This window comes from Nicotiana tabacum, chromosome 23 (genome assembly GCF_000715075.1).
Source record: "Nicotiana tabacum cultivar K326 chromosome 23, ASM71507v2, whole genome shotgun sequence".
Lineage (NCBI taxonomy): Eukaryota > Viridiplantae > Streptophyta > Magnoliopsida > Solanales > Solanaceae > Nicotiana > Nicotiana tabacum.
In genome coordinates, this window is record NC_134102.1 from 14,029,701 (window position 1) to 14,042,896 (window position 13,196).

The 13,196-nt window shown below is 34.0% G+C and overlaps 1 protein-coding gene across 2 annotated transcripts; it reads left to right on the top strand.

The window, feature by feature from the left end:
• The first annotated feature begins 773 nt into the window (after positions 1-773).
• Positions 774-6,327, top strand: LOC107827366 (calcium-dependent protein kinase 1). 2 transcript variants are annotated; one of them, XR_001657501.2, is made up of 8 exons: positions 774-2,214; positions 2,595-2,738; positions 2,923-3,075; positions 3,330-3,445; positions 3,540-3,707; positions 5,039-5,263; positions 5,419-5,501; positions 5,656-6,327. XR_001657501.2 is itself a non-coding variant. In XM_016654481.2 (7 exons), the coding sequence occupies exons 1-7, from the start codon at positions 1,401-1,403 to the stop codon at positions 5,779-5,781; spliced, it is 1,746 nt and encodes a 581-aa protein (XP_016509967.1). In that variant the 5' UTR covers positions 774-1,400; the 3' UTR covers positions 5,782-6,044. The 2 variants fall into 2 exon arrangements, 1 of the variants encoding a protein (XP_016509967.1); XM_016654481.2 differs by lacking the exon at positions 5,419-5,501 and having other exon boundaries at positions 5,656-6,044.
• The last annotated feature ends 6,869 nt before the right edge of the window (positions 6,328-13,196 follow it).

The following is a 13,196-nucleotide window of genomic DNA, read 5'->3' on the forward strand; positions in this document are numbered from 1 at the left end:
AATGATAAAAGAAATCTTTACTTAAAAAGGTTTTAAAATAAAGAAGCAAAATTAAACAAGAAAATGCTTGCTTTGTACAAACTGCAGTCCGGAGTAAACCCGACAATACCCGCAACCGCCTGCACCGCATTAAATTTTCAAAAAACAGTTTCAACCGTTCCCGCATAAGATCAAACCCACACCGCCCCGCATAAGATCAAGCCCGCCCCATTGCCATCCCTAAATGTAAAGCAGCCGGCCACCAAGGTTGTGGTGCAGTGAATATGATTGTTCTTTCCTCAATTAGAGGTCTCGAGTTCGAGCCCTTAATATGGAAAAAATCTTTGATAATGAACACTTCCTCTCGAATGAGGTTCTACGCAGTGCGAATCCGAATATAGTGGAGTCCAATACACCTACTGAATACGGGATGAGAAACAAAAAAGCTAGGTAAACCAATCACTAAGTTTACGCAAATTAACACGACAAGAAACAATTGTCCCATGAAAAATCTTAAATGCCTGTTGGACAAAACGCGGTTTTCTCGTGGGTATGTCATTATTATAACATGTTCACATAGTGCACGTACATACTATATGGCAATTCAACATATTTATGGAAAATGCGTGTAAAATATATTATTATATTATATATATTGGATTTTTTCACCAAATAAATAAAACCTCATTAAGAGTTGCACACCAATTCTTATTGAGTCCTTTTAATTTTTATTTATTTTTATATACACGGATCATGTTAAATATTTATAATATTAGGTCACTGAATCAATAATTATAACAGATTTAACTTTAATGTTAGTGTTAAAAATTAGTATTACATTGTGCTCAATGTGTGCTCTAGTTAGTTGTTACTATGTTATAATCAAGATCTCAACTTTTTTTCCTTGTATATATCGTAGTCGCTAGCTCTTCTTTTGACCTTCTCATGACATAGTCAAATTTCTGAATATTTATCCAAAGTTCAACACTTTTTCTCTCTCTTGGGGTACTTTGGCTTTTGCTCTATCTTATTCAATCTATATCCATGGCTGCTCATTACTTCTTGAGGTTGATATAATTTATTTTTTTTACTATAGTTCTTTGCTGATTACATGAAGTATTTGATTGATATTCTTGTGTTTTTTTAGAGTTTTTATTTCAAGTTTAGTTCTAGCTACTTAGATGGTATTTTGGGTTCATCTTGTATTCTTGATTTGCTAAGCTTGAACAAGTTCTTGATTTTAGTATTTTTGGACTAATTTGGAGTTGATAAAAGGAGGGGTTTGACTTTTTGGGTTTTGGAATCAAGATCTTGTTGAATTTTTGAAGGGGCATTATGTTAAAAATAAGATCTTGATGTTGAAAGTGGAGGGGTTAATAAAGAGAGAGTGAGGAATTGAAAGCAGTAAGAGTTTGTACTAAATGGGGAACACTTGTGTTGGACCAAGTATTTCTAAAAATGGTATCTTTCAGTCAGTTTCAGCTGCAATGTGGCGAACTCGGGTGCCAGATGATTCTGGTTCCACCACTAATGATGATAGTGCCAGAGGTGAAACAGCAGAATCTGGAAAGGACCCTGATTTGGTTGTCCAAAGTAAGCCACCAGAACAGATAACAATGCCCAAGTCTGAGCAGAAGGAAGAGGAACTGGCGAAAAAGGAAGAGGGACCGGAAAAGCCTAAGAAGCCGGTACAGATGAAGAGGGTAGGTAGTGCAGGCCTTAGGATTGATTCTGTATTACAGAAGAAAACTGGCAGCTTAAAGGAGTTTTTCAGTATAGGAAAGAAATTAGGACAAGGACAATTCGGAACTACGTTTAAATGTGTCGAAAAGGCAACAGGGAAGGAGTACGCATGCAAATCGATTGCTAAGAGGAAATTGTTGACAGATGATGATGTGGAAGATGTTAGAAGGGAAATTCAGATAATGCACCACTTGGCGGGGCATCCAAATGTTATATCGATAAAAGGGGCTTATGAGGATGCTGTCGCTGTTCATGTCGTTATGGAATATTGTGCTGGAGGTGAGCTTTTCGATAGGATTATTCAGCGCGGGCACTATACAGAAAGAAAAGCAGCTGAGCTCACCAGGACTATTGTTGGAGTTCTAGAAGCTTGTCATTCTCTGGGCGTCATGCATCGTGATCTTAAGCCTGAAAATTTTCTTTTTGTTAATCAGAAGGAGGATTCACTACTCAAAACAATTGACTTTGGATTGTCAATTTTCTTCAAACCAGGTACTTCATTCGATTAGTTTGTATTTACCTTAGTGGAAGCTGCTTTAAGATGCTTTCTGAATTAATGAGTGTAATGACCATGAAATTTATTACTCCTATATAAAAGATGACCTATGAGAACTGACCTGTATTGTCCAAGAATTTTGCATGTTTGTCCCGGCATTCTTGGTGCAGATTCTATCGAACTCTGTCCATGACTTTGTTATTGATTTAGATGCATTCGACTCAGCATTTGCACTCAAATTGTATTGAACTCTTATTGATAAACCTCCTGTATACCATCTTACGCAATTTGAATCACTTTCTCCTGTATGCTATGTTCATTAGTTGTAATGTTTAATATCACGAAACAACTCATTAAGTAATGTATCGTTTTTCAGGTGACAGATTTAATGATGTTGTTGGCAGTCCTTACTATGTTGCACCAGAAGTTCTCAAAAAACGCTATGGTCCCGAAGCTGATGTTTGGAGTGCTGGTGTGATTGTGTACATTTTATTAAGTGGAGTACCTCCTTTCTGGGCTGGTGAGTTTCCAAAGTTATCAACTTTAATATCCAAAAAGAAAATTGGGGTTGTGTTTTTCCCAGAAAGGAGAGTACAGTGAAAACGGAAAGTAGAAAAGGTTTTTGCAGAAACCAAATACTGCTCTTCAGATGATATCTTATCTTTTCGTACGATTTCTCTTTACTAATATATACTATCATACAGAAAATGAACAAGGAATATTCGAAGAAGTCCTACATGGTGATCTCGACTTCTCATCAGATCCATGGCCTAGTATTTCAGAAGATGCAAAAGACTTAGTCAGGAGAATGCTTGTTCGAGATCCCAAAAAACGTTTAACTGCTCATGAAGTCTTGTGTAAGTATTTTCATCATTGTTCGTAATGCTAAATGGTTTTACATCTCTACTTGGTAATTCACAGATGCTGGATTAAAGCTTCTATGTTGGTATTTCATAATTGATCGTCTTATTGTGTACATTGTAGCCTTGTGGTTTAATTTTTGTATCCCCTAAAATCCTATGAGTATGAACATAATCCTTCCCATTGCAAACATTTCTCTTGAGATGACGAATTTGGATAAAAGTTAGGAGTAATGTTGAAACCTTTGCAGGCCATCGTTGGGTTCAAGTTGATGGTGTGGCTCCAGATAAGCCTCTGGATTCTGCAGTTCTGAGTCGAATGAAACAATTTTCTGCAATGAACAAGCTCAAGAAAATGGCTTTGAGAGTGAGTCTATAGATTTACATACACGTCCAAGAATCAGACAAACTGTGGACTGAAACTAGTCCTCTAAATATTGTGAGTTACACCTCTGTTACAGGTCATCGCCGAAAGCCTATCTGAAGAAGAAATTGCTGGTCTGAAAGAAATGTTCAGGATGATAGATACAGACAATAGTGGTCAAATAACCTTTGAGGAGCTCAAAGTTGGATTAAAAAGAGTTGGCGCTAATCTCAAGGAGTCCGAGATCTATGATCTTATGCAGGCAGTAAGTATCAGAAAAAATTTCTATAGTTCTTTTTTTTTTTTTTTTTTTTCCTTTTCTAATTCAAGCAATAAGTCTGATATCTATGTTTTAAAGAGAAATAGACGAGGTCGGACACCATCTGGACTAGTATTTCCTTCATCGAACTTCTTGTTCACGTCTTTTTGAAAATAAATTTCTTTATTGACTGTACTGAAATTCTGTTCTGTGAAGATATCCGAGATTTTTGTTGGTACATTATTGCATTAATCTAACTGATAAAATTGCACAATCCTTTAGTATCATCTCTTCTTCCTTTAAGTTCTCTGCCCCACTCCGCACCCAAATAGACATGCTCTTATTACCTTGTTATTTCAAGTGGAGCCCGGTAGATAATTCAAGTCTATGTCAAGCTAAAAAGCTTCATGGGTAGAATCATCTAAAGAAGTTAATTATACTTGGATAACATTTTGATTGCGCAAATAAGAATGAAGCAACATCATTTATGTTTGGGGGCATAGGTAGTGTGGGGATAATACTTTGAGCATTACTTTCCCAAACAACTATGGAATTTTTTGACATAAGGAGATGACCGTCCAACACGTCCGAAGATTACAAGATGGAGGATTCCAAAATATAATTAATGTACTCCACAAACAAAGTACACCACAGGATAGCCATGATGTATGGAGGCGGGGGCTGGGAATAATGGAATGTTCTCGGTTAAATCTTATTATTGAAAGATTTTGGAGGAGGTGGACTTTCTGTATAGTTCGATTTGGATCCGTAAGGTACCAAGAAAGGTAATAGTTCACTTTGAATAGCGAGGAAGAGGTAGGTTACTTATGTCAGCTAGTGCTTTATGTGCAAGGGTTCGGATGAAAATATCGATCATCTCCTCATCCATTGTTCAGTAGCATCAAGATTATTGTGGAAGATTCTTACATGGTTTGATTGCTAAAAGGTGAAGGGGACTATGTGAAGCTACTAATATTAGTAAACAACAACAAGCCCAGTGAAATCCCACAAGTGGGGTCCGGGGAGGGTGAAGTGTACGCAGACTTTACCCCTCCTAATGAAGGTAGAGAGGCTGTTTCCGAAAGACCCTCGGCTCAAAAGAAGTGAAAATGAAGCAATAAACAGACAGTAGCAATTGGAAAAAAGAAATTGTGCTCTTGAACTTACTTGCGGTCTAGTCGGTATGGCAAAAAAGAGTCAGACAGAATGATTTGGCACTTTTCACCCTCTTTTCTCTGTGTTGGTTCATATTCCCATGACATCCTTACATCTCATGTTCAACCAACAGCTAAATGATAGCAATCTCAAGTAACTCCCCATCTTGTCTGAAATTGCAGGCAGATGTTGATAACAGCGGCACAATTGATTATGGGGAATTTATAGCGGCAACATTACATTTTAACAAAATTGAAAGAGAAGATCATCTATTTGCTGCTTTCTCTTACTTTGATAAAGATGGCAGTGGCTACATTACTGCAGACGAGCTTCAACAAGCTTGTGAGGAATTTGGCATTGGGGACGTCCATCTGGAAGATATGATAAGAGATGCCGATCAGGACAATGTAAGTTTCATTTTTTAACTTTTATTTTTTTATATTTGGAACTACTTTCTAGCTAATAAATAGTGTGGTAGAAAGAAATAGATGAATCTATCTTTCAACCACAATATCTATCTATTAGAAACTGCCGATTTTACTCCACTCTCTTTTGGTACCAGACATACTTAACAAAAGATGTCCAAAGGTAGTATTGGTTGACATTTGTCGGAGATCTAATGGAAGTCATCGTTTAAGGATGAAGGTAAATGTCTTCGTTGTTGATTTAAATTGGGGTTAATAATGTCATTACCTATCTCTTATCATATAACGATGATGTTTATATGTGCAAGACGCTTCTTGAGTGTGTAATTTCATTCATGGTAAAATGTTGACCTCTCTTCACCTTAAATTTTCAGGATGGACGAATTGATTACAATGAGTTCGTTGCTATGATGCAAAAGGGAAATCCAGTGATTGGCGGTGGCAAGAAAGGTCTAGAACACAGTTTCAGCACCGGATTTAGAGAGGCTCTAAGACTTTAGAGCCTTTGCCTTTCGAGATTTTCTTTTTCTTTAGTTTGGTTGTCTTAATTTGCTTCATTTCCTATGTGGAAAAGTTTTTTGTTTTTAGGATTGTATAGTAGAAACTAGTGCTTGCCAAGCAGTAACCTTGCTTTTCCAATGCACTTCACATTTTTTCCAGTTTTGCAAAAAAATCCTTTTTTTCCCTCCCCAACTTTAGCAGTGAACTTACTGAGTTATCATGTATAACTCTGGAGGTAAGGAGATTAGAATCCACCTTTTCGTAACCTTGTTTAGTTCCATCTTCTAGGATAGAGTTCATTTTTATGTTGCTCGGACTCTTCGAAAATGTCGGTGGGTGCGCGTCGGATCCTCCAAAAATAGTGCATTTTTGGAGGGTCCAACATAGGTACGGCAGTATTCTGGAGAGTCTGTGCAACATAGTTTCATTTGCTTCTGTGTCTATATGCTGCATGGCAAGAAACTTGTATCACATAATTTGCTAAGTTCTACTCAATTATTAGGGAGAGGTTACTGAGTTTACTGAATGTTGAGTGACAGTTTGAAGATGGAGGGTGCATGGATGTTTTGATATTATGGAATCCAAGAGGTATAACAACAACCCAGTATAATCCCACAAGTGGGGTCTGGGGAGGGAGTGTGTACGCAGATTTTACCCCTACTATGAGGTAGAGAGACTTGTTTCCGAATAGACCCTCGACACAAGAAGATGAAATGCGACAATAGAATAATAACATAATTAGAAAGATAGTACTAGTGAGCCAAGAGTCAGAAAATATATCGAAAAAGCAATATTAATGCAGTGACAAGGTCCTAGAAAATAGTACGAGCACTGACCGAGAGGTACCATTTTTGTAAAAACAAACCAGTTTTTTTCTACAGATTTGAAGTGGCAGTCCAAGTCGGAGAGGTTGAGAAATAGAACTATCTGATTTGATTCGTTCTTAATAGTCACGAGATGATCTTAAGTGATCCTTATGGCAACGGATGCTCTTATTACTCTGTTAGTCTTTGAAAAATGAGAACTAGCTTCTAATAATGCATGTTTGCCCGTTCAAGATCTCTTGGAACATCAGTATTTGGTTCACACTATAGAATATCTCTATTATATGGGCAGCGTGTACAAAGCATTTCGTATTCACGTAGGGTCCGGAAAAGGGCCGCACCCTCTTGGGTGATGTAGACAACCTAACTTAATGCAAACATTAGTGGCTGCTTCCACACCTGGAACCAGTATCTTATGAGTTACTCGGAGACAACTTTATTATTGCTCCAAACCCCCCTTCTAGAATATCTCTATTTTCTATCAGAAAAACACTAGCTATTTAGTCTTTTCATAAGAATAAATTTTTATGTTGATCTAGGTGCCTTTTAGTTCAAATATTATTTAATTTTGGAATATGAAGAGAATTATTAAAAAAAAAATGTGCTATAGGAGAAATAAATTAGAAGACAGTGGTTTTCATTAGAAGAAATGACACCAGATAGCCACTCTAAATGGCTGCTATTTAGGAATTAGCAAGTGCGTCCTGAATTTCAGTTTTTTGGTTTAAATTTTCAGAACAAAAATATTTTGAATTGTCCTGAAGTTAAGATTTTTTAGTTTAAAAATTCAGGACAAAATAAGTATTGGCTAATCTCTAAATAACATCTCGAAAATGGCTATCTGTGCACTTGCCCAAACCTATAATGCTACTCCTACTGAAACTAAATTATTTCCAACATATTTACTAGCAAGACACAAGCTATTCTACCGATTAGTAGCAAACTACAATATATTGAATATGTTTCCTTTCATATGATTTAGATTTATCTTTTTGAATATTTAATCTTCTATACACTTCATTCTTGAGTTCGAGCTTGGTTAATATATTTTCACTAGGTTAATATCTTTGTTTAGTTTCTTTTATGCTGCTGTAGAATAGTTGATGGATCTATACTCTCACCATCTCTAATATTTTCTTAATTCATCACCCTTTAAAGAGTAAAAATATCTAGAGAGTTTGCTAAGTCCTATAAAAATATATATGTTATTGCATTCTACTTCTACTAGTGACTTTTACATGACATTAAAAAAAATATCGAAAATTAACTGAACCGTACCGATACCAAAGAGAAACCGACATGATTTTGAGACGGTTTCGAAAAGTCTAATTTTGGTTATGCATAATAGAATAACCGAAAAATTGGTATGATACAAATATTAGAAAATAACCGTCCGAACCGAACCATTGACACCCCTAATCATTATATAATGAATGTTTAAAATTCTTGGCAAGTGGTAATTAAACAACAAAAAAAGATAATTAGGTAGCAAATACTAGGTGTGCAGAGAACCATAAAATATGTCTATACAAGTTTCAAATTCAGTAACGCAGTGGGGAACAAAGGGCCATTAGTGTTCCCATGCTTCAATTCCCACTCTTAAATCATTTCCTTTGCCTCTCTCTAGCAAATTCGAATAGATTTAAGTTATATATACTGGTAGTACATAATTTTTTTTTTATATTATTAATAAATTTTAATATGTCATTGCATATTAATTACTACTTTTATCAGATTATCAATTAATGTATATCAAAGATTTTTTGTTTGTTTGTAATTATCTAATAAGTGTTCTGATTGCATCGATATTTTTTACATCATCAATATATAGAAGTTAAATTCCATTGGAATGCCCCACCTTTCCCCAACAAAATAAGAAGTAAGAAAAGAAAAGAAAAGAAGCAAATGTTATTATAGCATGCATGATATAAACCACAGATAGTGGATTTGATGAAAAGAGAAAGTTTGTGGAAAGAAAAAGCTTGCCCAAATGGCTAAGTGTTTTATGTCTCACAAGCTCTACTACGTTAATGGACTTTGATAAGAACAATCAAATGTGGCCATATATCATGTCTCCTGCGCTATTGACTTGCTCTAAGTTGTTGCAATAACAAACCGAGTGAAATCTCACAAGTGAGGTCTGGGGAGGGTAGTATGTATGCAGACCTTACCCCTACATTGTGAAGGTATAGAGAATGTTTCTGATAGATCCTCGGTTCAAGGATTGCTCTAGGTTGTTGGAGTCACAGAATATCACCCAAGGATGTAGTAGGATGATTGAAATTCTTCTTTCTTTAATACGAAGTCTCAAGTTTAATTCCTGAAAATGACGAACCTTTCACTAAGAGCACTTTGCCTCCTTTAGTCGATCTGATAGGTCTGAAATCCGAATTAGTCAGTTCAGTAAGTTTTGAATATCGAATGATTAATCCGGAAAAAAGGTTAGGAGTTGTGAGATTTCAACAAATAGCTAACAGAATGATGGATCAAAGAAGATAGTGAAATGTCCATTTCACTTTGTTTGTGGTTCTTGTGGATCAAGCTGTGCCATCATCAATCTGTAGCATTTGACTTGTGTATGCTATAAAATAAATAATCTAATTAAAAGTATTGGCAAATGTGGCATGCCAAGACAGACTATAATATAAGTAACTCATATCTTATTACTCGATTTAAATTAAACAAAAATGGTACCATTTGGTAGCACTAATTTTACAAGAATCCTTAAGAATATTTTGTATCTTTTTCCTCATTCAGTTTTAATTTATTGTCCTAGGTGGAGAAATTGTATATTCAAGGTGAAGTTCCATGTTTCTGTTTTTAAGGTTGCAAAAGGATAATAATATATAGATGCTAATAATCCTCTAATTAATGGTTGTTTTGAGATGGTAATTAAAAATTTAACTTTTATATTTATATATATATATATATATATATATATATATATATATATATATATATATATATATATATATATATATATATATATATATATTCTTTTTTTTTAGACAAGAGTGGGTTGCTATAGTGGTGAGCACCCTCCACTTCCAACCAAGCTCTTGTGAGTTCGAGTCACCCCAAGAGCAAAGTGGAGAGTTCTTGGAGGGAGGGAGCCGATATAGCCGATCTCAACATGTTTGAGCCTAAGGCATATTTATTGTTGTATCTTTGCATGCATGCAGGGGCGAATTTATAGGTGTAATTATGGGGCATGTGAACTAGGTGTTTCTGTAAAATTAGATACTTTATGTACATATTTTCTAAAATTGGTATAATATTAACTATTGACACCCATGCTCCAAGAAAATTGAATGATGCACTTGCTTGAAAATTGAGTTATTTACCAAGAGGTATAGGGATCAATTTCCACTTACTACAGTTTTTCCTTCTTTTTTTAGTAGTGCACTCATGTACTAGAAATCCTAGATCCGCTTCTGCGCATGGTCAATCATTTTTCTCTTCGTATCTACTAATCATGACAGCAAAGCTTAATAACTTATAAAATAATGTATTAGTGATTAGCCTATTCTTTTCTGTAATACTAAGAAAATTAGTGAAAACCAAAATAACTAATTGGGGCACTATTGTCTTATGCTCTATCATATTTTAAATCGGTTAAGGCTTTATATATATGTATCTTTGACTTTGGACTTATACTTGGTTCTATATGTAAGATGGTAGTCACCATTCTGTTATAAATGTTGAAAAGCTTATAGAATTCAATGATTTAAATCTAGAAAAAGATTAGTAGTAAGAAATAAATGTTAACTAGATGTGAAGTGAACCATATAATTCAGGTGTGTTAGTAAAAGTTTCAAGTTGAGCAAAGCAATGGGGAACAATGGGCCATGACTGTTTTCCCATGCTTCAGTTCCAACTTCTAATAAATCATTTTCTTTGCCCCTCTATCTTACAAATTGGAAATAGAATATTCGTCTAGTGGTATCATCATGAGCGGAGTCAGGGTCGGGAGAGGTTCATCGAATCCCTTTCGCTGAAAAATTATACTATATATATAAGGTTAAAAACTATATATATATTAACTGTTAAATCTCTTTAATTTCTTTAGGAGTTTACGTTGTTTATTTTTTAAATTTTCGTAATAAAAATCCTGATTCTCCACTGAATATCATATTGATATATAAAAGAAAGCTTTCACGAAGGGATGGTTTATATATTCTTCTAACTAGACTGAGAAAAAGAAACAAGAGTCATTAGCATGATGTCAACTCCACGTACGTAGTGGATTTCATGAAAAGAACAATTTTTATAGAAATGAAAAGATTGCTCGTAATTGTGTTTACTAGTTAAATTTTTGTACTAGTTATAACTTAAAGTAAAAACATAACATATAGTATAAATATATATTTTACATTTATTGGTTTGATGCGAAGAACGAATATGAATAATTTGTTTTACTATACATAGTGAACACTGATATGGTCAATTAATTAATAGGACTCTTATGTTTTGCCATCGATTTCGGTCTATGTTATATTGACGGTTATCTGATAAAGTAAAAAAATATTATATGAGTTTCGAGTTAATTCTTCTAGATCATCGAATAAGATAAATAGTGAACGGTCAATTTTACTTTTCTTGTGCAACAAGTTGTGCTATCATCATATGTAGAAATTTGATTTGTTTTTGCTTGTGGTTACAATTGATAATGAACCGGTAATAACTTTGGTCCATTATTTATTTTAAGAAATTCATTAAATATGTATAAATTATTAATTTAGAACCCAATAACTTAAAATTAAAGGACTAGAATCTCTCTCTCTCTCTCTCTCTCTCTCTCTCTCTCTCTCTCTCTCTCTCTCTCTCTCTCTCTATATATATATATATATATATATATATATATATATATATATATATATATATATATATATATATATATATATATATATATATATATATATATATATATATAGAGAGAGAGAGAGAGAGAGAGAGAGAGAGAGAGAGCTGAAAGGACTGAAATTAAAAACCATTGTTCGATTGAGTACTCGAGTGAACAATATATAGACTACAAACCCGTTTATTTGTCACTTCCTAATCCGAAAATATGAATATTTGACAAATTCAAAGGTGGTCTCAGGAAATAATTAATTAATAAAATCTTATTTTTTAATTTTTAAAGGAAATGTGTAATTAGTAACATCAATCTATCATGATTCATGAGAAATTTGTTTGTATTTTTTGCAGATTATTAATAACTATTGTTGAGATATGAGTTTGCACAATCTGAATATTAAGCAATTGGAAAGGTAAATTAGATTCATGGCATATAAAGAACAAGTTCTGCATATGATTTTTCAAAGTTTATTTTCTTATCGACAGATCACAAGTCACAACTTTGTTCATGAGTAAATTGGCCTTTTAGGGTTACTCACCAATCGTGCCTATTTTATTAAATTTTTAAAACAAGCAATCTTTTGGAGAATATTTCTTTATCCTTTTTTTTTTGGTCCCTATATTCTTTATTGACGGCATGGAATTGATCTGTTCTACGTAGAGAAAATCATTGAACAAAATAAATTTTCTTATTTTTATGTTTACATGGTAGATCGATGCTAATAGTCATATAATTCATCTTTAATCATATATTTCAACTTTGACTTTCGGCAAAATTAATTTATAACATAATCATATGTACTGTTCCAGTGTCACCTTCCCCACCCCTACCGAACCCCACATCATGCAAATGCCATTGATTTTCTTTTCTTTTTTCTTCTCCTTTTGAATAATCGTTATATTTTGTGGAGATGACACCGTGTAGCCACTATTAAGCATATTGTTTAAAATATATTTACAGTTTACAATGTATTTAAATATTAGCCAATTTCGCTCAAGTTTCATAACATGATGTCCTAGGGTTTAAATCTCAAAGCTCAAACTTCAGGACATCGTGTCCTAAAGTTCGAAAATTGTGTCCACAAGTTCGAATCTTATGTCCTGTATTTTAAATTAGTAGTTCAAAAATTCATGATACTTAGTCATGAAGTATGGGTGAATTGACTAATTTTTAAAGGAAATTTTACCTCCTATAGCAAAGGTATACATCCTATTTATTATAAATCAAAATTATTTTAAAATATTATTTTCTATAGCTACCTTTTATATTTTATAGAAAAATAAGTATTTATGGTATATACTATCATTGAGGCATGAAATAAGACATGAAATACGCTATTTATGTTTTTCCTCTCTCTTAGACAACTCGACATACCTATTTTTAAGGTGATTGTCGTTACTGTATTCATGAATACATGGCGCGAATATATGTGAATACATGCGCATACAGTTGGACTGCCCTGATTTTAGGCGCTTTTTACTGCTGTATTTACGAATACAGCAGCGCAAATACATGTGAATACATGCGCATAGAGCTGGACTGCCCTGATTTTAGGCGCTTTTGTGATGACCCAAAATGTCATCTTTAAATTTAATAAGTAATTCTATGTTCTAAGACCTCGAAAAGTATTATTTAATATTCCTAGACTTGCGTGCGCAGTCCGTATAATTTTTCGGAAAGTTTTTATGTGAAAAATGCATTAAAATGGGAAATAGAGCTTTAAAACTCAACT

Coding starts and splice junctions, on each gene's coding strand:
- LOC107827366 (XM_016654481.2), top strand. CDS start 1,401: ATGGGGAACACTTGTGTTGGACCAAGTATTTCTAAAAATGGTATCTTT. Junction 2,739..2,922: donor AGTACCTCCTTTCTGGGCTG/GTGAGTTTCCAA, acceptor ACTATCATACAG/AAAATGAACAAGGAATATTC. Junction 3,446..3,539: donor TCAAGAAAATGGCTTTGAGA/GTGAGTCTATAG, acceptor CCTCTGTTACAG/GTCATCGCCGAAAGCCTATC.